At 32.2% G+C, this 24,643-nt stretch overlaps 2 protein-coding genes across 3 annotated transcripts in view; one reads left to right on the plus strand and one right to left on the minus strand.

Moving 5' to 3' along the window:
• Positions 1-24,643, minus strand: part of LOC133204057 (complement C1q tumor necrosis factor-related protein 3-like) — a 30,550-nt gene that overhangs the window by 2,242 nt on the left and 3,665 nt on the right. The window lies entirely within an intron of this gene.
• On the plus strand, positions 492-23,489 carry LOC133203922 (RNA-binding protein 28-like). 2 transcript variants are annotated; one of them, XR_009723500.1, is made up of 4 exons: positions 492-637; positions 15,492-15,566; positions 15,830-16,121; positions 23,424-23,489. XR_009723500.1 is itself a non-coding variant. In XM_061339718.1 (4 exons), the coding sequence occupies exons 1-3, from the start codon at positions 15,127-15,129 to the stop codon at positions 16,055-16,057; spliced, it is 450 nt and encodes a 149-aa protein (XP_061195702.1). In that variant the 5' UTR covers positions 15,122-15,126; the 3' UTR covers positions 16,058-16,121; positions 23,424-23,489. The 2 variants fall into 2 exon arrangements, 1 of the variants encoding a protein (XP_061195702.1); XM_061339718.1 differs by lacking the exon at positions 492-637 and adding an exon at positions 15,122-15,273.

Here is a 24,643-nt window from a genome sequence, read left to right on the forward strand (position 1 = left end):
AAAATTTAGGTACGAGCTTCTCGAATAAACACTGTGTGGCAATTTTGCATGTGTGATTACTTAATTTAAGCCTTAAACAAGTTATAGAAACATATTTGTAGAATGGGGCTTAAATCCATTACAATTGTTCTTAAATATGTATTAACTGGTAAATCTGAACAAATATTACAATGTCCCTATTTTCATATAGATTTATTCATGCTTTTCCATATAACATCAATGGGCATATGTGCGTATTTTAGGTAGGATCCTTCATGTAAATTAAAACAAACAAAATAACGAAGATTAAATAAATAAACGAAAACAAAAATAAGAACATGAAAAGATATAATTAAGGATATATGATAGGAGGCTGGCAGAAATGTACCACCACGTGTCAGTGAAACTATTTTTAAGTACCGGTATGTACACGTAAATTTTATTTCATGTAATATAAGCTCATAATTTAATATTACAATAATGTATAATTCTTATGTTGACATTACAGTGTCGTATCATGCGAGATTTAGAAAGAATGAACATCAAAAAGATAGGGAAGTCAAGACTCCATGCCTTTGTAAACTTCACTTGTCATTAACATGCCCTTAATGCCCTCAGAAACACCAATAACAATGCTGATTTGTTTGGCGAGAATAAGGTAAAACTGTTCGTACAGTTTAAACTTAAGACTATTAAAATAAATATATTTGCTTTTTCAAGAATTCTGATATAAGTTTTTAAGTAAATATTACTACTTATCATCATATCATGGTGCACAGATTCATGTATACTTTTCGTTGTTCATAAATAAGAGGAATATCACTTAAAATAAACTAGAATGTTTTTTTTTAAATAAATATATATTGTTTTGGAGATTGATAGTTGAATTTTCATTGGAAAATAGAGCAGCTCTACAGGCCAAAGAAAAACGACTGGAGAGACAAAAGGTAAACTGTGGGTTGCTATTGTGCCTGTGCCATTACGACTCCTTATGTCAGACACATATTGATAAGGAATTATGTGCTCAGCAGCTTATAATGCCTGCTTTTGTTTATTTTCTGTGAGACATAATATGTGGAATTTGAGTAATTTTTTTTAATCAAACTTTGTGGAATTTCATTTGGTATTATGAACAAAAAGCATTAAAATACAAATATCTTACATATACATTATTTTGCTATTAGGGACGCCTGGAAGCTCTCAAAAAGGCAAAATCAAAGGACTCCTTGAATGAGAACACAGAAGAAAAGAAATCAAAAATGCATCAGAAATCCCAAGGCCCAAAAATGGTGGACAAGTTTATTGGGAGTCTCCCAGCTGCAGAGGATGGCCAGCCGTGACGACGACTAATAAAAAGTAAAAAAAGAATGTACTTAAAAGGAAATCTGAGGAGACACGTGTATTTAGTGAAAAGGTTTGTATAATATTAATGATATAGAATTAGATGTTTCACCAAGCTTTAATCAAAATTTTGATTGATTAAGTCCATTTGTACAAAAGGCAACTAAATAACTGAAGGTCATTTATTAATTAAAGATTTTTTTAGAATTAAAGGAAGTAAACTGTGGTTTAAAGTGAAAAGCTTTCGTTCAACTAGCCACTGATGCTAGAGAGAAAAGATGTTATTCATGCAGTGCCTGTCTCTCTTTATTTCAGCTCAGAACTGTGAAACCCAAGAAAAGGAAAACAGATTGTGTTGATGACTTTGATATGTTGGTGAATAAGTACAAGAAAAACTTGTTAGGCGAATCCCAGAAATCAAAATGGTTTGATCGGTGATGGTGGATTTAATAGATAGTTTTCAGTAGGCCTAAATTATCAAGAGTTAATTTCCATTGGCCGCCATATTGGAGGTCAACATGCTCATATTCCTTCATTATTGAACCAACTTTAACTTTTTATACTGGCCATTGTGGGATAGGAAGCATTAATTGTTTTTCTGAAAAATATACATTTGTTAAAGCCTCCTTTATTTCATAATTTTTATTCTAAGAAGATTTTTCCCCAAATATTTCTGCTAGACCCTCTTAAATTTGGTAAGATAAAGAGGAAAAATTACCAGGCTGACCATCAAGATGGCGGCCAAGAGAAATAACTCATAGAGAAAATACGTCATATGAAAACTATCTATAGATAGATACCATCTGTCCCTCCTGCTGGGTTGATGATTTTGTCAGAGAGTTACAGTGTGCTACCTGCTGTGATGACCGGGAAGTGATTATTGCAGGTGATTTCAATATTGATATGCTCAAAGAATCCCAGCGGAGTTGGTCATCTGCAATTGTAGATTTTGGATTAAAACAATTAATTAACACCCCAACAAGAATTACCAATAGCTCTAAAACTCTTATTGACCATTTCTACACTACGCATCCTGTAGCAATGTCTGATCATTATCCAATATGTGCCGCACGAAGCTCTAACAGCATGAAACGTAAAGGCAAACATATTGAAATACAATATCGTGACTTTAAAAAATTTTAATGAAACAGAATTTTTGCTTGATTTAAACAATGCAAATTTTGATGAATTAATTCTACTGCATGATCCTAATGACATCTTAATCTGTTTCTATGATATTTTCAATGCTATAATTAATAAGCATGCAAAAGTTAAAACAAAGCGTGTGAAATCAGAATTCCGCACTAAATGGTTAACTACAGAAATAAATGATGCTAGGAATTTACGAGATCAATTCCATAAACAGGGTACGAGATCAATTCCATAAATAGGGAGACATGGATAATTTTAGATTTTGGAGGAACAAAGTCACATTATTAATTAATGATGCAAAATCTACATATTATAAGAAAGTAATTGAAAATAGTTCTACGTCTAAAGAAATGTGGGGTCACTTAAATCAGCTGGCCTCAAAATCAGACAAAAACTCATCCCCTGCCAATATAACATATAATGGGTTAGATCTTGATAATTTACAGGATATTGCAAGTGCTTTTAATGAACATTTTGCACAAATTCCAAGAAAATTATTAAACAATCTTTCATTTACTACTTTTGAATCAGAAAAATTGAAAAGATACACTGAGGCAAAACTTGGAGATCAAGACTTTTTTGAAATTCCTTTGATTAATGAAGAAAAAGTATTTAATATGTTAAAGAGGCTAGATGTAAACAAATCTGCTGGCATAGACTTTCTTGGACCTAGATTGCTTAAACTTTTAGCTAGTATAATATCAAAACCTCTAACACATCTAATAAATTCTAGCATAATCAAGGGGTCTTTTCCTTCACAATTAAAAGTCGCAAAAGTAACTCCTCTATTTAAAAAGGAAACTTTCGCCCAATTTCAATCTTACCAACTATATCGAAAGTTTTAGAAAAGCATGTAGCAGAAAATATACGCATCTTTACTTCTCACTTCGATTTATTAATGAAAGCACAGTCAGGATTTAGAGAATTTCACTCATGCCAGACAGCTCTCACAAAACTAACTGATAATTGGCTGCATGCAATAGATCAAGGAAATTTCGTTGGCATTACTTATTTGGATTTAAGCAAAGCATTCGATCTTGTTAATCATGATATACTAATTAGAAAACTTAAATGCTATCACTTTGGTCCAGTATCAATTAAATGGTTTCAATCATATTTATATCATCGAACTCAAAGTATAAAAATCGGTGCATACACATCTGAATCACTGCCAGTCACAGCAGGTGTGCCACAGGGGTCTTTATTGGGCCCTTTATTATTTCTATTATACATTAATGATTTACCATTGTCTGTTGAACATTGTAATATTGATATGTTTGCCGATGACACTACAATGCATTTTCATGGAAACAATATTTCACTTATTGAAACAACTCTTAATCATGACCTCTATCAAATACAAAACTGGTGTCAACAAAATCAGATGCTTTTGAATATTGATAAAACAAAGTGTATGTTAATGGGAACACAACAAAAGAAATCAAAATTAGAAAACACTACTCTTCATTTACAACTTTCCGGTCATCCCCTTGAAAACGTGGAAATGCAGAAATTATTAGGTGATCACATTGATCATACTCTTCAATATACTTGTCATGTAGATGCAGTTTGCAAAACTCTTACGTATAAATTATTTACTGAACGAAAAATTAATAAGTTTCTTCCACTGCATACTAAAAAACTATTTTATAACGCTTTTTTACCATCTATTTTATATTGTCTATCTATTTTAGTAACTCTCCCCAAACGCACATCGACAGAATTTTTGTATATTTCTTACATGACTATATATACAATGCGTATGCACATTTTGGACAAAATCGTTCGAGTCTTATTTGGACAGGAAGTTCCAAAATTTACCCCCCTTTGGTTGTTCACGCAGAGAATAAATTTTCGATCGGCTAGTTTTAAAATCCTTGATTTTCAAAAAAGTCCAGCTAGTCTGGCTGTCAAATTTCATCGACTCATTCATTTAACCATTAACCACACAAATAAAGTATTTTTGTGGGGGTACATGTATACATCGCCAAAATATTTTTTGAAGAACTTAAACTGAAAAACTATGGTTCATTTAAGCCTTGAAAAATGCGTATTTTTCAATTTTAACATTTTTATTTGCAACATAGTGTTTATATTTTATTATCTCAATTCATAATTGTGATTTGTGTCTATTGTATATATACATTGTATATGTGTTTTAAAGAAGGCCCCGAGGAAGACTAGTGCTTGCACTAATCGGGTTACCTTCTATAAATAAAGTATTATTATTAAGGTCTTCCGACTTCCTTCGGAAGACCTTACTGTTTTTCTTCTGTTTCCTATTATTATTACGCAGCAATGTTAAGGCGTACTATGAAGAAATCAACGGAATATGAACGTGCATAAATACGTATCTTTTTAAACTGAATTTATTTTTGTTAAACTACTATATTATCACATGACTTTAATATTAATTGAAATAACATTGTATACGCCGCTCTATATTGATTTTGGTTTGGTCACTTTATTTGACAGTCACGTGATAAATGTATGTAATGTGTACTGTATGAAGGTCATGAACAAATTTCAATATCGCAAGGGCATACCCTAGTTAAAATTAAAAAAAATTAAGTAATAAATTGTTTCTACATATCTTGTAGTTTATAGAAAGTGCTGCTGCTTTAAATAGAATTCGCATTTTATTAGTTTAAATTTCAAGTAATTTAGCTCTAATCGAAATATGTGTGACCTTTACCAAGTATTTTATGTATTTATTAAGTTAAGCTCTCGATTTCAGGAAAGCAGCAGCACTTTTCAAGTTAAGGAATGTGTCCGTTATGTATATTTAAAAAATGGTCAAAATCTATTAAGTGTATGCCCTTGCGAAAAGGCGATTTAATGAAGCACCTCGGCGTGAATCATGCAAACCCTGTACAAAAACACGGTAGAATTAATTCAATACATTCTCTCGATAGTTTTTAAATAATGACACGAAAGAAAGGTTTCTGATTGGTATTAATGGTCTATCTAACATTTGCAAATAATAGTCTCTTTAATAATAAAACGCATTTTTCACTCTGAAAAAATTATTTGATCCGCCTCTCACTGTACATAAAATGCGTCAAATTTTACCATGATGACGTCATGTCGACAAGTGCAGTGCAATCAGTGACTTGTTTATATCTTGCTGTGTGGCTAGCGGTGAAAATGAATGCAGTGGTAAGTTTTGATGTAGTTCATTACTCTTATGCAATTTAAAATCGCAAATGATTTCATATTCTGTTATTTTGAGGAATGCTATTTTTGTGTGATGTCACAGTAAGCATTTCCCGTATAATTAGGCCCCGCCCCCTTTATGCAGCCTTAACAGAGCTGCGTATTATTCCCTTTTCATAGTACACGCGATTTCTCGGAAACTAATAAACCAATTTCAAAGATTTTTTCAGGGATGATGCATCATTATCATATCTCGGGACCGTTTTTTCATTTTTTAAAAAATCACTTCCAGTCGCATTTTTTGTTCGATTTTCATTTTTCAAATTGTCATTTTGTCAAAAACGACTCAAGATAGAATCATGATTTTTTCAGAAGTGATAGAACATCTCTTTGAGTTGTGTATCACGCCTTTTGTTTTTGCATCCGTCACTTCCGGTCGACAACAGAAGTGATATTTAATTCACGGATTTTTTTTTTTATAAAATTGAACAGTTTTGAATAAAGGCATAAAGAACTTAAATTCAAATGTATATAACAAAAACCATCCAAAGAAGGTACTTCCAGTTTAAACCGGAAGTAGTCGAAAAATAAAGCTATTCTACATTTACACATAACATTATACATATATTGCTTAACAATCAATTCATCCTTTTTTCACATTAAGTTCTGTAATAATAATAATAATAATAATAATAATAATGATAAAAATTAAAATCATTAGAAATTATATGTAATGGTTTGTAATTGAGCTTAAAGGGTTTTTTATGGCTTTGAGATTCGACGTCAACCGGAAGTGACGTCCTAACGGCCGAAAAAGTCTTAATTGAAAGTCGAAGTTTTTGAAAAAAATGATTTTTTTGGTCCATTTTATAGAAATTTGCCTAAATTTTATCATTATTAGGATAAAAACTCTTTATATATTACTTTCTACGCCCGTCGTCCGTCGGAAGACCTACTCGTTGCTTTGCAACGAGCTTTGCTCTAGTTATTATTATTATTATTATTATTATTATTATTACAGAACTTAATGTGAAAAAAGGATGAATTGATTGTTAAGCAATATATATATATATATATATAATGTTATGTGTAAATGTAGAATAAAAACACTATAAAAAACAAATGATTTTTTTTTCCATTTACACAGTAACAACAAAATCTTTCATGAAAAGTCTGAGGATGCATATCAATAATGCTGCTATATATGCTGCTAAAGGGTTTATATCACGTCTCAAAATTTTTTGAATATGACAAAGTTTACATGTTATTAAAATCATATATTTAAAAATCTTTGCTAGAAAATTAATATTGTTGATGTTTCAGCGATTCAAAGTTTGAATTTCTCAATATGCATACTTTGATCGCCGATACTATCCGCCATTGCTCTGACGTCATAGGTGTCAATCCTGGTCAAGCAAAGTACTTATTGTGTATACAAAACGGCTCATTCGTTGTGTCTATCAAACCTGTTAGTAAATAAATAAGTGATAATTGGATAATTGACAGTAGTAAGGTATAATTTGTGACTTTAGGATGCACAAATGCGCACAAGAAAGGTTTTAGGAAGACTTTTTTCCCCCACATTTCCTGGACTCGGTTGAGAAGTGAAGGGGCCTTTTTTTCTGCAGACGCGAGGGCTTTGTCTCCATTCAGAACAATAGTTTAACTTTATGCCAGATCACAATTTTTTTTTCTGTACTATAAAATATTTCAAGGACATGGTACCTTTTTAAAACGGAAAAAAAAGTACCCAACACGTATTTTTAAAGTCGCACAGAATCTAGTACATGCTATAGTAGGAATGTTGTGAACTTCGTAATGGCGTACGGCGCCATCGAACAGTGTTGAAGAAAGGTCATTTCTCATACATGATATTCACTGGAACAGATAGAATATTTATATACAGTTTATTAAAATAATGAAGAAGTTGAATTTAAAATTCTCATATTTATAAATACCCCGGTATTTACGAAGTCCAACTTAAGTTATTCGTTCTATTTAGTCGGAAGTTCCGAGTTAACGGCTTCGTCTTCGGTGTCCTCTCCTATTGTCAGCATATTTTCTCGTTTTTTTCCCTCTCTGCTAGACGTCCATACATAAAAGATTGACCGTCTATAACTAACTATGTCTCTGCTAAGAGAATATCGTCGATGTCAAAATTTCCACCGACCTTATTGTGTAGTGTATATTATTTAACGTCAAAATCTATTTGATACATTTTTCTTACGATAAGCTTTACGAGTTCTAATTGAACATTGACACCTATGACGTTTCAGTACCACGTGACCCCTATCTAATTAGAGGAGATTTTTACTTCGAGAACTCTATATTACGGGCGTTTTCTCGCCTAATTATGACTGTTTCCAAAGTTTTTTCATAATTAAACGATAATTATATGTTTAAGAATATAATAGTGTTTCATTTAAAAAAAAAATTACCGGGTAGATACGTGATAAAAACCCTTAATGACTTGCTTCACAAATGAATGATAAGTGTATTTTCATCATGAATTAATAACAAGACATAATTTTTTAAGAAATTTGTCATGTTGGGGAATACTTATGATCAGTCTTATTCAGATACTTCATTTTACATACATTAAAGCAATAATTTACATAAATATACATTTCCTTCTGAAATGCCAAATTTAGATGTACTATAACACCCCTTATAATGTTATTGTGATTTAAATTCAAGACACGTGGTGTAGGTTGACCCACTCAAAGGTTATAGGGCAGAACCCGTTGTATAAATAAAATTGGCAGTAAACAGGAAATTGCTATAGCCTGTTTCTTTTATAAACATGTCCTATGAAAAATGTGTTTCCAGATCTTTCCAAAAGATTTTCATGATATTAACCAGAAAAGAGCTTCCCAATCCAAACGGGGGTACGACAGGGATGTCTGCTTTCACCATTGCTCTTTACTTTCTGCATAGACTGGCTTATGAAAATCACTACCAGTCAGGCTAATAGAGGAATAGCCTGGACATTTCAACAGTCATTAGAAGATCTTTACTTTGCAGATGATATCGCTTTACTAGCACAGCGATATAAGGATATCCAAAGCAAAACTGATGACCTGGTCAAGTATAGCGGACAAATCGGACTTAATATAAATGTAAACAAAACAAAGTTAATGAAGATAAATACAAAGATAGAAAAGGAAGTTACAGCAAACAACAACAGAATAGAAGAAGTAGACAATTTTATATACCTTGGCAGCAAGATCACAGCCAATGGAGATTCCACCTTGGATATTGAAAAAAGAATTGCAAAAGCCCGTACCACCTTTGCCAACTTACGGAACATCTGGAAATCTTCAACTATCAGAACCAAAACAAAAATAAAGATATTTAAAACAAATGTCATTGGAGTCCTCCTATATGGGTCTGAGTCCTGGAAGGTGACAAACAACATCACTCAAAAACTAGACACCTTCCAAACAAGATGTCTCCGTAGAATACTTAAGATATTCTGGCCGAACAAGATCAGTAATGAGGAGCTGTATGAAAGAACACAAACAGCTGCCATATCTGACCAGATTAAAGAGAAACGATGGATTGGCCATGTCTTGAGAATGGAAACATCAGATATACCGAGGGTAGCCTTAAGATGGACTCCACCAGGGAAACGAAACAGAGGGCGACCAAAGGAGACATGGCGGCGGTCAGTAGAAAAAGAAATGAAAGAACAGGGATGGACTTGGGACAAGGTACAGCAGATGTCAGCGGACAGAGAGAGATGGAGGTCCTCGGTGCAGGCCTTATGTGCTCAAAGCACGAAGAGGACTAAGTAAGTAAGTAACCAGAAAAGAGTGGTTAGGTTAAAAATCACAATCTACTTAATCTTCGCTCTTATGATAATTTACGGAGAAAATTGGAGCTTAGTAGTGACAATTTTTCTAAAATCGCCCGAAACGCTGGTAGAAAAAAAAAGTGTAATATGTCTTCTACAATGATAAAACCTTTATTTATCTTATATGGCTATTGTTATTAATGCGCACAGAGGATCTTACCACGAACGATTGACCAATCGTTGAATGAATAGCAACATTTACTACATGCTTATATTTTACTTCGAACACGTGGTTCAATCAATGTACTTCCAAAAAAAAAAAAAACAAAAAAAAAAAAAAAAAAAAAAACAAAAAAAACAAAACAAAACAAAACAAAACAAAACAATTCGAAAAAAAACTGTTCTATGAAAAAAATACAAAGATTAGAAACTGTAAAAGATCTCATGGGTGTTTGCATGACTGTTTGTAATTTTTAGCTAGAAAATGTATAAGTGAAACGTAGGCTGTGCCACGTTAAGAATACTAGCGCTTCAAGGATAAGGAAAACGAGCGAAATCCCCATGGCATTTAAATGGACAACATTTTTTTTTTTTACATTACAATACCCGTGATCACATGTGTTTTTGGCCAAGGAATCCACCTGATAATTCACCGATAGTGCAACAAAGGAATACAGACGCAAATCGCCTTACAGTATGGCTTTGAGAAACCTAGAATTCCACGTTTATTTAACAATTGAATTGTTTGAAATTGTAAGCATAGAAATAAAAAATGGACAGATTGCTTTTCATCCACAAAATGCATAGGAAAAAATTTCTCCGTGCCTTTCTGATCGCCTGTATAAATGTTTTTTTTTCAAGCGTAAAATTCCTGTAGTATCCGTAGTAACCCACAATGCAATTAAATTCATTCAGCTGAATTGTCAGTTTAAGTCATGCTGGTACCTCATTTGCTAATCTGACGGCAAGAAATATAGTCCCAGTTCCCATGCAAGTATGTTTGTCCAAAAAGAATAACTGCAGAATATAATGACATAAAGAATACTAGTTGACGTTTGAATGAATTCAAGAGAGATTGAAGTACATTTCTAAAGATATTATACAGTTGTGAAAACTGAAACGCAACATAACTTTTCTGTTTACCATGTCTACAAGTGCTAGTCACTTCCTAGCCATATTTCCGTGAATAATTTACTTTATCTCTCTGAAGTCTCGCTTAATCTCGCCAGAGCTACTGCTAACTCCTCGGGTTTGATAATTTGCAGAAAAGCGAAAAATAAAAGGTTCCGAACACATTAGTAGGGGTGATAATAATTGAAGGTATGTTTATTTGAAGATATTAATTCCATTATAACGACATAAACTAGACTACTAACAGAACTAGGGAATAGTCATATACTACATGTACATGTAGCATATGACGTGTATCCGAAAAATATCTAATTTGTTCGAACAAATATCTAATTTATCGAAAAAAATATCTAATTAGTAAGAACAAATTTCTAATTTGTACGAACAAATATCTTATTTGAGATAATACTAATAATTGATGATGATTGATGATAAAAAAAATGTAAATTCCAACGATTTTTCATGAATGAAAGGATCGAAATTACAGATTTAACAAATACGTTTGTTTAAGAAAATACAACATGCGCGGATCTAGAGGGGTGGGGGGTAATGGGGGGGGGGGTCCGGACTTGCTGAGGTATTTAAAGTATATACTGAATCAAATAAAAAAAAAGATCTTGGACCCCCCCCCCCCCCAACGAAAACGTGGACCCCACCATCACCACCACGAAATAAGTCTTTTTCACGTTTGTGAAATGGATTTTACGGGGTTTTTTTCTCTGCTTGTCAAGTAATTTTCTGGAAGAGAATAAGGGAATTTAAGGGTTTTTTTTGTTTGCTTGTCAAGAAATTTTTGGGTTGGAATTTTTTTTTGACTGGAGTGGACCCTTCCCCCCCCCCCCCCCCCCCCCCCTGGAAAAAAATTCTGGATCCGCGCCTGTACAATGCCAGAATACATACTGTTTATTCGCCCATAAACATCCCTTATTTGATCCTCAAAATGTCTAGATAATGTTGTATTGAGCTTGTCCGTCCGTCTTAGAATGCACATCCAGAAGTGATAAGCTTGTATATCGCATTTAAATCTTTATATCGTGTAAGTTGTTCATTGAATCAGTGAGCTGTTGAGTTAAATTTTTGTCATACTCTTCATTTGCAGTCAAAACATCATGAATCCCATTAAGTCGTTGAGTTAAGTTCTTTCCCTGCTTATCATATTTCACCAAAATATTTACTACTTCATTAAGTCGTTGAGTTAAGTTTTTATCGTACTTTTCGTATATCACAAAATTATTTACCACTTCGTCAAGTCGTTTCGTTAAGTTATTGTTTTGCTTGTCACAAATCGCAATATTACTCTCCGCTTCATTCAGTCGCAGCGTTAGGTTTTTGTCATATTCCTCCTTTGCTGCCAAAGTTTGAACTATTTGTTTTGTGCTTCTTAAGGATACACCAAAGGCTTTTTTCAAGATTTTCAACAATTTTGAGATTTTTGGCTAAGAAAAAGAAGTTAATCACTGCTTTATAATGCATGTAAAATTTTTGGTAATTATGAAATGGTTTTCTAATTATTTAACAATAATGAAACATAAACACTACCACATGTGAATGTTCCGTTATTGAAGCTTCTGATTTGATCTGTGACTGCCTGCTCATGAAGGACGCAATAAATCAATGTGACCACTTGGGGAATTCTTCACTAGCCTCACAGAGGTTATCAGTAATTAAACTACAGGGATCTAGATTTAGAGAAAGAGATCTAACAGATCACTGATGACCATAAAATAGGAGGTGGAGCTTAGCTCTTGCCATTTTGCCGGGAAATCTTTCTGATTCAGATTTTGAACCTATTTTACTTAATTAAAAGCATCTAAATACAGAAAAGAACCTCCCATTCTTGTGAATATGCATAGGAAATGTGGCTAAGTGACAGGTATCCAAAGCTGAATCTCCAAGGTGTCATATATTCCTAGCTTTGGCAGATTTTGTTGTGTAATGGGTTTTTGCCCTCTACTGTAAAGTAAGATCAAACAGTTTGGGGTATTATTTCAAAGGATTCAGCTCCCTTATTTATTGACCAATTTCTCTGAAAATTGGATGGGTTGCTTCTCAAATATGTGTTCACAAAACCGTATCTCAGATTTTTGATACCTAGCTTAGTTTTGGAATTATTGAGGGAAATGTTAAATTAGGCTAATTAATTGGTAACATTGAAGGGCAAATGGCTGTAACTTTTGAATTAGAAGATTTATCGAAAATCTGAGATACGGTTTTTAAGTTCAATCTTTAATCTACCTTGAGGTAAAATGACAACTTTGAGGGGTTAAATACAAAAAAGTTGATTTATAAAATATTTATGCACTAAAATTTACATTAATATTTAAATAATTTTTAAATAAGTTATTAATTAAAGTTTAAATGAGGATAAATAAATAGTAAATTTAACAAGCTTTCAAATGATATATACTTTTATTATGTTATCTTTGATAATGAAAGAATTACATGCAAATTAATTTCTGGCATTTGGAAACCTTTGGTGTATCCTTAAATACGCCATTAATTCATCATTGGAAGGAGGCTTAGATGCATTTAATTTATTCAGCTCCGCTTCCAAAAAGAATACTGTTTTGAAGCAACTTTTTTTCTTTACCAAGCATTTCAGTTTGCCTCTTGAGATTTTCCATCTCAGTTGTCAGGTTTAGAACCATTTGCTTGATTTCCGCCACATCTGTGCTGTGTCCACCTGCCCCATGGATTGTGTCGCTTGCATTAGAAATTCCATGCATTAACAATGCAGAACCATCTCCAGTGTTAAACAAAAATAGTAAAGTGATAATGTAAAACGGATTTTGAATTTGCATTTTGAAAGATTTACGTGGTCTTGTATTTCTTGAAAGCAGTTTGTCGAACCTTTCCTGTTTTCCGTGTTACTTAGTATTTCATCTTGCGAATTCGATTATAGACTACTCTCACATGTCCCAAGAGAAAAAGATTTTTTTTATAAAAAGCATCCAGAGGTACTATTAATCTGTACATTGATGGCATTTATAACATATTTGTTCTATAAACAAATGCACGGTGAATATGTACATTAGATTAAAATCCTCGTTCAACATAGAAACTTTAAAGGACATTTTTTGGTTTCTATTAGGTTATCTTTATGAAAAAGTTTTTAAAAAAGTGAATTGTTGCTACGTTTTGAGGTAATGATTGCTGAGCAGGGGAGTGAATTATGCATCAAATGGCTTCTACACTTAACACTGAATAAACATCTAAATCACGAATATCTACATCAAAGAAAGTTACACTCTCTACCATTGACTCATACATTCAATTCTGTCGTTGGCTCTCGTATATCACAGTGATAAGCAAGAGAAATAGTGCGTTTGTTTTAATTCATTATAATTTATGTCTGAGCTAATGATAGTCCTTTAGGATAGATATTTACTAATTAGATCTAAATCTATTAGTTTTTAGAAATAATCCTTGAAATGTTATGTTTTTAACGTAATGTCAAAAATCTTGACGCGAGTCCATTGCGGAGGTGTCTGAGAGAGGAACGAACGACAACTTTGCATAGGAGATTGAGAAAGTTAGTGAATTCCTTAAAAAGTACTAAGTTTATCAAGCCAGTGCACACTATATCGTAGAAAACTAATGCTAATTTATGGCTGCGTTCCGGCTCAATAATTACTTTCTTGAGAAGAACCCTCCCCCCCCCCCCCGAACAATATCAGTATATGTTTATCATCGTCATTTCAGTTTCCTATCAGTGTTTGGGGGGGGGGGGGGATTAATTCTAAAATTCGTGGCATGGGCGTGTTTTGTTGCACTTTTCTTTTGACAATTGTCTTACATAGTTTTTTTTTGTTTTGGTTAATATAACATTTATGCGTTCAAAATTCCAATGCCTGTTTTGAAAATTTAGGTACGAGTTTCTCAAATAAACACTGTGTGGCAATTTTGCATGTGTGATTACTTTAAGCCTAACAAGTTATAGAAATATATTTGTAGAATGGGGCTTAAATCCATTATAATTATTCTTGAATACACAGGGAAAAGTGGCTCGCATGATTTTCAAGTGTTTGCCTTTTCGCATGAAATTTATGCGAAAATCATACAAAAATCATGCGAAAAGTCCCACATGCGAATTTCATGTGAAAATTGCATATTTTCGTAAGAATATCATGCGTGGTCCTTTTCGTCTCCTTCTCATGCGAATAATTCGTATGATATTCGTGCGAATTTTATATGAAGTTCATGCGAGCCTTTTTTCCCTGTGTATGTATTAACTGGTAAATCTGAACAAATATTACAATGTCCCTCTTTTCATATAGATTTATTCATGCTTTTCCATATAACATCAATTGGTATGTGCGTATTTTAGGTTGGATCCTTCATGTAAATTAAAACAAACAAAATAACGAAGATTAAATAAATAGATGAAAACAAAAATAAGAACATGAAAAGATAAAAGGATAAATGATAGGAGGCAGAAATTTACCACCATATGTCAGTGAAACTATTTTTAAGTACCTGTATATGTGTAAATTTTATTTCATGTAATATAAGATCATAATTTAATATTACAATAATATATAATTCTTATGTTGACATTACAGTGCCGTATCATGCGAGATTTAGAAAGAATGAACAGCAAGAAGACTGGGAAGTCGCGAGGCTATGCCTTTATAATTATAAACTTCACATGTCATCAACATGCCCTGAATGCCCTCAGAAACACCAATAACAATGCCGATTTGTTTGGCGAGGATAAGGTAAAACTGTTGGTACAGTTTAAACCTAAGACTACTAAAATAAAAATATTTGTTTTTTTAAGAATTAATTCCAATACAAGTTTATTGGAAAATATTACTACTTATCATCATATCATGGTGCATAGATTCATGTATACTTTTGCTCACAAGTAAAAGGAATATCACTTAAAACAAACTACAATATTTTCTTTTAATTATTATATATATTGTTTTGGCAGAGATTGATTGTAGAATTTTCACTGGAAAATAAAGCAGCTCTACAGGCCAAAGAAAAACGAATGGAGAGACAAAAGGTAACAGAAATATCACTACTACATGTATTACCCACTTCCCACTGTTGGACTCTGTTTCTAGATCTGTTGTGCCTACTTTAGACACAGAAACCTGATAATTAATTATGCGCTCAGCAGCTTATCATGCCTGCTTTTGTTTATTTCCTGTGATACATAATATGGGGAAATTGATATAATTTTTATCAAAATTTGTGGAATTGCATTTTGTATTATGAACAAAACGCATTAAAATACAAATATGCTACATGTACATTTGCTATTAGGGACGCCTAGAAGCTCTTAAAAAGGCAAAATCAAAAGACTCTTTCAATGAGACCACAGAAGAAAAGAAATCAAAAAAGCAGCAGAAAGTCCAGAGCCCGAAAATGGTGGACAAGTTTATAGGGAGTCTCCCAGCTGCAGAGGATGGTAAAAAGTTACCCAAAGGCCTTCCCTCCCACTGGGGAGCAAAAAGTCAGGCACAAACCTCGGCCAGCCGTGACGACGACTAATAAAAAGTCAAAAAAGAATGTACTTAAAAGGAAATTTGAGGAGACAGGTGTATTTAGTGAAAATGTTTGTATAATACATGTACATAAGGATATACGAGGGCTGTTCGGAAATTATTGAGACATTTTGTATATTTTTCTTTCTAATGAACGTCTTTAGGTGAAAATTTGCATATACGTTTGACAAACATTAAGAATTCATAAAAGCAAGAAATATTTTACAAATATTAAATTTCTTCTCTTCAATGGTATATAAATGTGTCAGTGGTAGGGGTACCCGGCGCAGTCATGAAATCAGATATTGAAAATATGTAACGCCAATGTTCAACATCCCGGTGGACCTATAATAAGAGCGAAAATAATTCAATTTATGTGTATAAATTTTTAATTTTATTCGACTTCATGTTGTGCAAGTTTGTTAGTTTCTGATCAGAAATACGGAGATCATTAAAAAAATTAAGCGCGGTAAAGAAATCTGATAACGACGACAAAATGGATTTTGACGTCAAGGTGGAGCAGCGAGAGACCTAAAGTTTTGTGTAGCGCTATGTAAAACTCCTTTCCAGACTGACCAACCTGCTAAAACAATAACAAGAAAAAAAAAAAAAAAACATGTCTAAGGGTTTGTTACATGTATTTCATTGGTACATATTTTTTTTCTAACCTATAATTCAACTGCAGTAAAATCAAAAGCCCCGGACGACCATCAATTTTTACCGTAACGGAATTAATAACGTTGACTCGCGTTACATAAATCGGCACTGCATGATGCTAAGTCATCCTGTATAAATGACGCATGAAAAATTTACAATAGTGAAGCAACCACACACATTTTTTTAAAGAATCGTTTAAGAAAAGAGACAGTTTGATTTTTGTAGGGTAAATAATTATGATAACAAAGAAAGAGTAAACGCTTCCCGATCGTTTCACATGCAAAATCATCTCCGGCTGGAGTGACGTTAAAATGACGTAGCGATACTGCTCCAGGTCGATAGACATATGAATGTTTATTATTTCACAGGAACTTATCTAATTATCCTTTAAATTAGAAATTTTGTATAATTGTTTTATTCGTTCTTTATAAAATGTTGACGAATTTTCCTGAAATTATCTCTGCCCTTTATGGAGTTAAAGTAATTGTCTCAATAATTTTCGAACAGCCCTCGTAGACTTACAGGTTTCACCAAAAGTTTTAATCAAAATTTTGTGGATAAAGTGTTTAAGTACTTTCCTCTTTAGTGGAGCCACCTAATCATAATGGCCTCTATGGTTAATTGCTTTGATTAAACATTAGATATTTGAGTGCAGTTGTACAAAAGGCAATTAAATAACTGATGGTAATTTTACTTACCTTTATTAAAAGATTGTTCATATAGAAATTGAAAGAATTAGTCTATGGTTTAAAGTGAAAAGCCTTGGTTCAATTATAGCCACTGATGTTTGATGCTAGCGCATGCGTGAGCTGAATGAGAGTCATGATTTTTTGAGGTCTGGATTTAAACTAATTTTTTTGTTATAAAACAAACTTTGAAACTTTAGAAAGATTTGGGAGATTAATCTAACGATATCAACTGTGTGTTATGGGGCCTAAAACACCTGAAAGTGGTTCCAGTGGAAATAAAGCAAAGAAAGGCAAGAAAAGAAAAGAAGGCCCAGATGTGAGCAGTGAAGCGCAACAAAGAAAAGTAAGTGTTATGAGTACGTCTCAAGACAATGTAGACAATGTAGACACACAAAGAATCTCTCACCAGTTATTTTCAACCCCAGTGAACAATCAGAGTATGCAAAGCAATCCAAATCATACATATCAAATTCCACAAATGTCGCAAATGCCCGTAATGAATTACAGCTTTTCACCCGTAGGACCTGTACCCCCTGTACATCAGGTACAACAATATCAGGGCGGAATGCAGCCAATTGATTACGGAAGTAAAATAGACAATCTAGCCAAAACACTTGACAAAGTTTTTCAGAAACTAGATAAACTTGACCAAATTGAATCACGAATCAGCAAATTTGAAACGACAATGAATACTGTCACAACAGATGTGTTCGAATTAAAAACAAAAATGTCAGAAATAGAAAAAAGCATTACATTCACTAGTGACAAATTAGATGAGAATGAAAAAACATCTAAAGAGATAGTAGCAGAAATAAAGATTTCCAAAAAATGCATGAAAATATAGAAAAAGAGAATGTGGCACAAATGGCAACTATTACAAACAAACTGACCAACCTTAAAGAACAGCAAAATGAATTACAAGCAAGGTCCATGAGGGACAACTTAATATTCCTTGGTATTAATGAACCAAAAGAAGAAAGTGCAGAACAATGTGAACAAGCGTTAAAAGCATTTATGACTGATAAACTTGGAATAACAGATGAAATTCCGTTTCATCGAGTTCACCGCATGGGCCGGAAACAAGAGACAAAATCTCGGGCAGTTGTGACAAAATTTGTAAACTTTAAGGACCGTAAAAAAAGTCCGAAAAACTGCAATTACGGTTATCACTGCCCTTCGGGATCAAGGCGGTCCGGGCGATCAAAGCAACCCAGAATTCAGTGTATTCGAACAATTTCCAAAGGAGATAAACGAAAACCGTAAACTACTGTACCCGCACTACAAAGCAGCTAAACGACAGGGCAAGAGAGGGCAACTGATTATGGATAAACTTTATATTAACGGCGAACGATTTGTGCTGACAGATTACGAACAGGAAAACACCGCACCTCACAATCTAGATCCGCGCCTATCTCCAGCGGCCCGTGAATTCCGACCATTCCACAGACGCGGCTCAGTAAGTCAAAGGTAGGATAACCTAGGAGGAAATCTACCACGTGACAATTTAGTGGACACTTATCCAACCGACTCTCTCGATTCATCCACTGAACATGCTCGCAGACTTAAAATCTTAGGATTAAATGTTTGTGGTCTAAGTAGACGCTTAAATTACCCAGAATTTTCTACATTTATTTCTTCCTATAATATTCTGTGTTTTACTGAGACAAAAACGGATGATAATACACCCATTGATCATACTGATTTTTTCTTTGATGCTAAAAATAGACACGTATTTTCTAACAGACATTCTGGTGGTATTGTAATTGGATACAAAAAATCTATTAAAGATTTTGTAACTATTATTCACACAAATTGTAAGTTTGTTCACTGGTTAAGATTAAATTCTTTTTTAATTAATTCAGATGAAGATTTGATTTTAGGAATTGTCTACATATCCCCAGAAAGTTCTATATATAGTTCAAGGGAAGCTTTTGAAGAAATTGAACTTGAATTTTTGAATCTACAGAGTGAATTTAATCATATATGCCTAATTGGAGATTTTAATGCAAGAACGTCTGAAAAGGATGATTTTATTGAACCAAATGACATATCAAATCAAGAATATGAGTTAGATGATCCCAGTTTAGACTGTCTTTCAAATGTATTTGAATTACAAAAGATAAATATACCTAGGAAACGAAAATCATTAGATAAAACAAAGAATAATTTTGGAAATAATTTATTAAATTTTTGTAAAAATAACAATATGCATTTGCTGAATGGAAGACTTGAAGAGGGTAAATTTACTACAACAAAATCAAGTGTGGTTGATTACTGTTTAAGTAGTGTTGAATTTTTTAAATATGTACTTAAATTTTCTATACTAGATTTTAGTAGGTTATACTCAGATATACATATGCCACTTCTTTGTGAAATAGGTATGAATTCATATACATGTACCTCAAATGACACTTATAACTTCCAAACCAGATGTGAAAAAATGAAAAATGAAAATAACTCTTCGCGTCAAAAGATAAAATCTTGGGATAATGATAAAACAGAAGAATTCTGTCAAAATATTAATTTGAATGATCTAGACAAAATAAAAAATATCTTAAGTAATATTGATATTCATAATCTGGATAAAAACCAGGTAAATGAAATATTTTCAAACACTGCAGATCTATTGCTTAACTCGGCGCGCAAAACTTTTGGAGTTTTCAATGCTCAACAAAATCACAGTAAACAACTACAGAAAAGAAAGGAGTGGTTTAACAAAGAATGTAAAATAGCACGGAAAAAATTTCGGAAATCAAAACGAATGTTTAGAAAATATGGTTTAAGTATCTTGAAAGAAGTTCGTGTAAATGAACGAAAATATAAAAATACCATGGATAAAAGTATGAAAAAACATAGAAATTTAGTAATGAAAAAAATTAGAAAACTTAGAAGTAAAGATCCAAAAAGTTATTGGAAAATAATAAATAAAAGGCCGAACAACAAAAAATGTGATAATGATATAGATGAATTTTACGAATACTTTAAAAATATTAACGATTGTGATGTAAACAGTGAAGAATTTGTATCAAATGAGTATATAGGTACACGTATTCATGAAGAATTAGATTCTGTGATAACTGAAGATGAGATAAAACAAGCAATAGCAAGTATTAAAAATAACAAAAGTGCTGGTAGTGATGAAATTTTTAACGAATACATAAAATCTTCCGCTAGTCTTATGTTACCTATATATGTTATGTTATGTAATATTGTTTTTAACTCAGCGGTTTTACCTGAAGCTGGATTGGTAATATTTTGCCTATTTATAAAAATAAGGGGGACGACAAAGCCCCTGAAAACTATAGACCTATTACTTTATTAAGCTGTATGCCTGGGTAAATTATTTACATCTATCTTAGCTAAGCGATTAAATAACTATGCTGAACAATATGAGATACTGAATGAAAATCAAGGGGGTTTCAGATCAAATTATTCTACAATAGATAATATCTTCACTTTACAATCGTTAATCGAATTATCTTTCTTACTGAAAAAGAAAATGTATTGTGCATTTATAGATTTTAAGGCTGCTTTTGACAATGTATGGAGAATAGGACTATGGCAAAAACTTATTCAAAATGATATTACTGGAAAATGTTTTAATGTGATAGTGAAAATGTACTCTGAAAGTAAATCGAGAATAGCTGTAAATGATATGGTTACTGAATACTTTCCATGCAAAATAGGGGTAAGACAAGGGGAAAACCTATCGCCATTTTTATTTTCTTTATTCCTAAATGATGTAGAATCTTTTTTAATTACACATAATAATATTGGAGTCTCAACAATATCATATGAGATTGAACAAGAACTTGGTATTTTGTTAAAGATGTTGGTTATTTTGTATGCAGACGACACAGTTTTACTCGCCGAATCACCTGAAGATTTACAGAATCAATTGCACAGTTTTTCATTGTATTGTGAAAAATGGAAACTTGAGGTTAATATTGAAAAAAAACAAACAAAAATAATGATTTTTTCAAAGGGACGTACACTACAGAATGTTTTTATTACAATAACAATGAAATTGAAATTGTCAAACATTTTAAATATCTTGGAGTTATATTCTCATCAACTGGTTCATTTATTAAGACAAAACAATATGCTATTGAAAGAGCGACTAAAGCTATGTATGGTATTTTGAAAAAAGGTAATCAATTACACCTCTCTCTTGATGATCAATTGTATTTGTTTGATAAGATTGTTGTTCCAATTTTGTTATATGGCTGTGAAGTATGGGGTTGTGGTAATGTTGAAATTATAGAAAGAGTACACCTAAAATTCTGTAAAATGCTTTTTCATTTAAAACCAAGTACTCCCAATTTCATGATATATGGTGAATTAGGGAGAGTACCTTTAACTGTACATATCAAAACAAGAATTATTGCATACTGGTCAAAAATTTTAAGTGGAAAACAATCAAAATATTGCAATATAATAGGGATGGCAATCGAATACAGAATTGCCAATCGGTTAACCGCAAGACGTTCCGACCGATTAGTCGGTTAATCGTATCAAAAATTCTCGAATACACTCAAATAAGTAAGACTATAAAGATGTTCATGTAGTAATATTATGCTTATATTTATATATGATCAGAATACTACATATATTGTATTTCAATTTTAATGGGCAAAAGGAAAAAAAATGGAATAAAAAGAAAAGAAAAAATTAAGAAACCCATGAAACTTCCTGAGGTTGCAGATGTATTAAAAAATTTTGAGAAAAGATGTCAAGGAAGTTCATTTTGCATTGTCATGATAATCAAAATTAAGTCTGAATTATCGCTTATCTTACGAAGTTTGTTTTAGAATATAATTTGATAGGTAAGTAACTGCAAAGGATAGAAGAGATAAGGTACACATTATAATCAGTTCACAGTAGTCAACGATCATTTAATTAAAATCATTAAAGAAACACGCGACATGTGTTTAAACAGCAATTAACGACTCGAAAAGTGACCAATTATCCCCACGCGATGTCAGTCTGGAGAACCTTAATTATCTCCGAATCAGCTTAAATAGATAGGTGAACATGCTACATTTCAGAAAAATTTTATTTGTATTTTTTATTTTTTTAATTGAATTTTCAGGAAATTATTCAAATTTACACATATATTAATTTTTTTCCGACTAACCGATTACAGATTTTCTAACCGATTACCATCGTTCCGACCGAGTAACCGGTTAACCGATTACAAATTGCCATCCCTACAATTTAATGTACAAATTACTTCGTGCTAAATTTGACAATGGAAATGAATGTAAATGGTTAAAGAATTTGAAATCAATTTTAGACGATTGTGGATACAGTAATATATGGAATCAGAACCAATTATTCAATAGTACTTGGCTAATTAAAAAGTTTGAAACAAAAATTACTAGATCAGTTTCAACAAAATTGGGAATCAAACTGCAATAATTCTTCAAAAGGTGTGATATATAATCTATTTACAAATTCAAAATTTGGATGCCAATTTTATGTAGATAGCGTCTTAAGTAATCATAAGAAACAAATTTTAGCTAGATTCAGAACATCAAATCATAAACTACCGATTGAAACGGGAAGATGGGAAGGTACTGAAAGAGATAATAGAATATGTCTTTTATGTGAAAATGATGTAGGTGACGAATTTCACTATATTTTATGCTGTAACAAGTTAAAAGATGAAAGAAAATTGTATATTCCCAAATATTATGTTACAAGACCAAATGTTATCAAGTTTAATGAATTGTTCTCTTCCAAAAATGTTAAGCTATTAAGTAAAATTTGTTCGTTTATAAAAATTGTAAACGAGAGAGTCAAACCTCCTGGTTAATAACATCTATATATATAGAAATATGATGCAATTATAAACACATTTTGTATATATGTTACATGTTTTGCTCACGCATGTATGTTGTTATAATTGTAATATGTTGCTTTGATCTCTATGTTGTTAAATAACAACCAAAGAGATACTAATAAACTGGTAGAAGGAAATGTAATTTAGTTGCACTGTGCATGCATGTTTCCTCTTTATTTCAGGTCAAAACTGTGAAACCTAAGAAAAGGAAAACAGATGGTGTTGATGACTTTGAATTGTTGGTGAATCATACATGTGATTCTTCCGGCGGGAGACAAAATCTCCCGATATTTCACACCCATTCCGCCCCTCCGGATTAATTTTTAAATCTTCCCTGTTTTAAAATTCTTCAAATTAAATATTATTTGCAATATTTTTTTTGATCGTGTTTCATATAATTGCTCAGAATGAAAAGAAATTGAGATAACAACGCCAGTGCAATAAATTTTCACAGCGGTAGGCTTCGTAGGAATCAACATGAGGTCGTATAATTATGTTGTAAAAATTAGTGATATATCAACTTGATAAAAGACCATTGATGTTTATTACTGAATGCAAAACATTGTAATTAGTTGCTAAAATACACAGTTGCCATCTTCTAATGCTGCTTTGGTCATAAAAAGATACAGTTATAATGTAGGTCACACTCTAAGTTAAAAATAGATCACACTACAGGGTGTTGCTAAAATATACCTGACTCTAATTTGTTTATTTTTTTAGAGGGTACTTTTTTTCATCTGTACATATTCTATTTAAAAAACAAATTACTGACATAGAATTTGTTACATAAAACCTTAGAATGTTTTACTTCACTTACTAGTTGATATATCAATACTAAATCAAAAATAAAATTTTATCCAATGTTTTGATGATGCTGTGAACTCTTAATTAATTTACTAGGAAATGAATTGATTTCATTTTGAATACTCAATTTCACTTTATTTGAATAAAAACTTTATCATATTTTTCTTAAAACTAGACAACAACTTTATAAAATAAAATTTGTAAAGTAATAAACTGGGAGAGGGTATTTTTTCCTGAATTTTGGGGGTTGGATGGTCTTTTGCGATTTGTAAAAATGTTGATAAAAAATCTCCAGCTTTGAGACCCAAACTCCAGCTGAAAAATTTCAAATCTCCAGTTGTGATTTTTCAGTTCTGTCACATGTATGGTGAATAAATACAAGAAAAACTTGTTAGGCAAATCCAAGAAATCAAAATGGTTTGATTGGTGATGGCGGATTTAAAAATACTTAAAAAAGAATGAATGGTTACAACAGTATATGATATTGATTTGTATAAAAGTAAAATAAATACACTAATATTAAAAATCTTGTGCATTTGCATCGTCACAACAAAATTCTTCTCATGAATAGTCAGTTGATGCATGTTAGTAGTAAAGC

This window comes from Saccostrea echinata, unplaced genomic scaffold, assembly GCF_033153115.1.
Source record: "Saccostrea echinata isolate AGI-Se365-2 ecotype Australia unplaced genomic scaffold, CSIRO_AGI_Sech_v1 ptg000052l, whole genome shotgun sequence".
Classification (NCBI taxonomy): domain Eukaryota; kingdom Metazoa; phylum Mollusca; class Bivalvia; order Ostreida; family Ostreidae; genus Saccostrea; species Saccostrea echinata.

Coding starts and splice junctions, on each gene's coding strand:
- LOC133203922 (XM_061339718.1), top strand. CDS start 15,127: ATGCGAGATTTAGAAAGAATGAACAGCAAGAAGACTGGGAAGTCGCGA. Junction 15,274..15,491: donor ATTTGTTTGGCGAGGATAAG/GTAAAACTGTTG, acceptor TTGTTTTGGCAG/AGATTGATTGTAGAATTTTC. Junction 15,567..15,829: donor AACGAATGGAGAGACAAAAG/GTAACAGAAATA, acceptor ATTTGCTATTAG/GGACGCCTAGAAGCTCTTAA.